Source organism: Cyprinodon variegatus, unplaced genomic scaffold (assembly GCF_000732505.1).
Source record: "Cyprinodon variegatus isolate N-32 unplaced genomic scaffold, C_variegatus-1.0 Scaffold1399, whole genome shotgun sequence".
Classification (NCBI taxonomy): domain Eukaryota; kingdom Metazoa; phylum Chordata; class Actinopteri; order Cyprinodontiformes; family Cyprinodontidae; genus Cyprinodon; species Cyprinodon variegatus.
The window spans coordinates 12,785-15,550 of NW_015151852.1; the positions used below are offsets into that span (position 1 = coordinate 12,785).

At 45.0% G+C, this 2,766-nt stretch overlaps 1 protein-coding gene across 1 annotated transcript; it reads right to left on the reverse strand.

Moving 5' to 3' along the window:
• Positions 1 to 323: 323 nt before the first annotated feature.
• Positions 324 to 2,017, reverse strand: LOC107103224 (beta-2-microglobulin-like). Its single transcript, XM_015402800.1, has 4 exons — positions 1,853 to 2,017; positions 1,055 to 1,327; positions 771 to 802; positions 324 to 624 (listed from the first exon to the last, which is right to left on the reverse strand). The coding sequence occupies exons 1-3, from the start codon at positions 1,914 to 1,916 to the stop codon at positions 789 to 791; spliced, it is 351 nt and encodes a 116-aa protein (XP_015258286.1). The 5' UTR covers positions 1,917 to 2,017; the 3' UTR covers positions 324 to 624; positions 771 to 788.
• Between the last annotated feature and the right edge of the window lie 749 nt (positions 2,018 to 2,766).

The window sequence follows — 2,766 nt, forward strand, 5'->3', positions numbered from 1 at the left end:
GCCACCAATATCCTGGTGAAATCACCCAGAGTTCAAGGCAAACGCAGCGGTCTGCTCCTCAAACTAAGCGCTTATCTGCCTTGATCCTCAGAGAATCCTATGAAGGAACTTTGATGCTTCGTTTTGCCTTTTCCCCCCGTCTGTCCCTGGATCCGACTGCCACCTGGTTGCTGGATTGGATGCTTAGATCAGGACCCTAACCCTCCTAATCGCTGCCAGTTCAACCTCTCAGATCGAAGATCAGAGTTCTGATTGGTGCAGAAATTACCATCTAGATCCAATGTGGAGATTATTTAAAAACTGACAATGAAAAACTTTTCTTACCAAGAGGTTTTTATTAAGAGGTTGTTCACAATCATCTTCAACCAAAAACCAAAAAGGAAAAACTGAAAACCTCTCAGACACCTAGAACCTCATTGAAGCTCAGACTTTAACTTAGTTTACACATTAAACAGGATTATAAAATCATTTACAGTACGAAAAGCAAACGATTAAAAACAACTAATTTACAAGAAGCGAAAATCCCGGTCACCTAAACTGGATTAGTCTTCAAATGAAAGTGGAGAAGCGGCGTTGATGAACCCATGAATAAATGCTGCATAGGATGAAACATCTGGAGAGATTCTGGAAAGAAACAGAGAAGGTTCAGTCCTGCTGCAAAGATCCTCCAAAACGCTTTGAAGCCTAAAAACTTTACTTTGACTAGGACACATGCAGCAGCATCTAAACACAACAAAAACAGCACAAGGACAACATGGCGGCACACTCACCTGGGAGGGATTCTGCAGTTACATGTTTGGCTCTGAAAAAACAAAGACAGCAGCTGTTAGTGATCAGTGGCAGCAGACGGACAAACTAAACATGGCATTAAATCAGCCTTTCTGGGAAGCCATTTTGGCGCTCTGAGGTCATGTGACCAGCAGCAGCGAGGCCTTATTGACAGGAATGACGAAGGGAGGAAATCGAAAGTAAAAGGATCAAAGTGGGTTTATCCTGACGGGAATTTTCCAGGACTTCATTGGTTTCTGTAGAAACCATCAGGGGCCAAACTTACCCCAAGCGTGGTCTTTGGAGACGCCTGAGTGATTGACGCGGCAGAGGCATTTCTTCCCGGCGGCGGGAGTGAAGGCGGCGCTCTTGGTCAGATGGAAGTGCCAGTCCTGTTTGAAGGCCAGGTCTGTCTGCTTGGGGTTGGGGAGCTCAGTGCCGTCACACAGCAGCTCGATGGTGATGTCAGGGGGGTGGAAGTTGCTCACATGGCAGATCAGGGTGTTCTCCTTCCCAAACTCTCCGGGGTCTCGGCTGTAAACAGCGACTTTGGGTGGAGCTGGAGGCGGCAGACAGTCATTGGTTTGGATTAAGGTGGATTATTTGGTGGTTTCTGACTCATTCAGTGAGATTTTCTGCTCTAAAGACACTGATCAACCTTTCAGCTTCCTGGTCTAAAACCAGGAGGCTGGAAAGTTGCTTCCTGCTGCTGCCAGCAGAGGGAGCCCTTCAGCAGCATGAATCAGGCCTGGAGAATTGAAACTAAACTCAGAAAAACATTTTGACTTCATTTCTTATTCTTAACATTATTTAACCTTTTATTTTCTTCAAATACTCACTTTTTGAAAGGAAAACATAATAGACAGAAATATAACTTTAGCTGCTTTGATGAAATAAAATCATCATCAAAATCAGATCAACACAGAAAGATTAATAAACCTATTTCTGAAAACATGTCAGAGTAGATCTGCCAGCAGTAGAAGAACCGTCCTGGAGGAGGAACCGGCCTGTGATGGTTAATCTACCAGAAGCTACAGAACCAGAACCTGGACCAGAACCAGAACCAGAACCTGGAGGTACTTACATGTTTTGGATTCCACTGAGAAGCACAGAGCAGCCAGAGCTGCGAGGCAAAGCAGAAAATTCATTATTTCCTCTCTTTGTTCTTCTAGAAGATGAAGAAGTTTGGTCAGCAACCAGCTCTTGGTCTGTCTCCTAAACTCTGAACAGAAACAGCTTCAGCTCAGGGCTAAAAAGCCCTCAGACCCCGCCCACTATCCCAGCTCCACCAATCAGGAATTAGATGTGCTGCTGTTTCCAGGTAGAACAGGAGCGAAGACGTTTGGGTAGCAGGGAGCTGGAGAATGGGGAGTTTCTGAGCAATGAAACTAATAAAGCTGTTTTTCTCTTTAGCGGAGAACCTGATTGGTTGAACACTTCTGACCTCTAAACTCTATCAGAGAAAGAAAGAAGCGGTTTAACTGCTTTGTTGTTTGGGGTCAGAGGTCATTTCATTAGTAGATGGTCGACCTGAAACTTCCCAGTTCCAGTCCATTCCCAAACTAAAACCAGTTTTAATAGAAACTATTTGCTGATTTCTAGATTATAACATCAAAGTCCAGCTTGATGAAGGAGAGAAGGAAGTCTGATCAGGTGACGAGGGACTTTAATCACATTAGTTAGAAAAACATCACAGGTGAGAGAAAAGAAGTCACACCTGGAGACAGAAGTCCACCAGTTGACTGTCAGTGGGAATAATGGGAAGGATGGAAATGATGGGAGTGATGGGAATGATGGGAGTGAAGTAGTTTATCCCAGAGCGCCTCAGCAGAAGCTAAGGAGGAGCTGCAGACCTCCAAACTTCAGGTCCTCTTTAACTCAGATGAAGAACAGCAGAGAAGGCTTCATGGAGGCTATAAGCCGACCACCAAAGACCTGATTCCGTGCTCCGATCCATAGCCGTGCTCCGATCTATAGCCGTGCTCCGATCTATAGCCG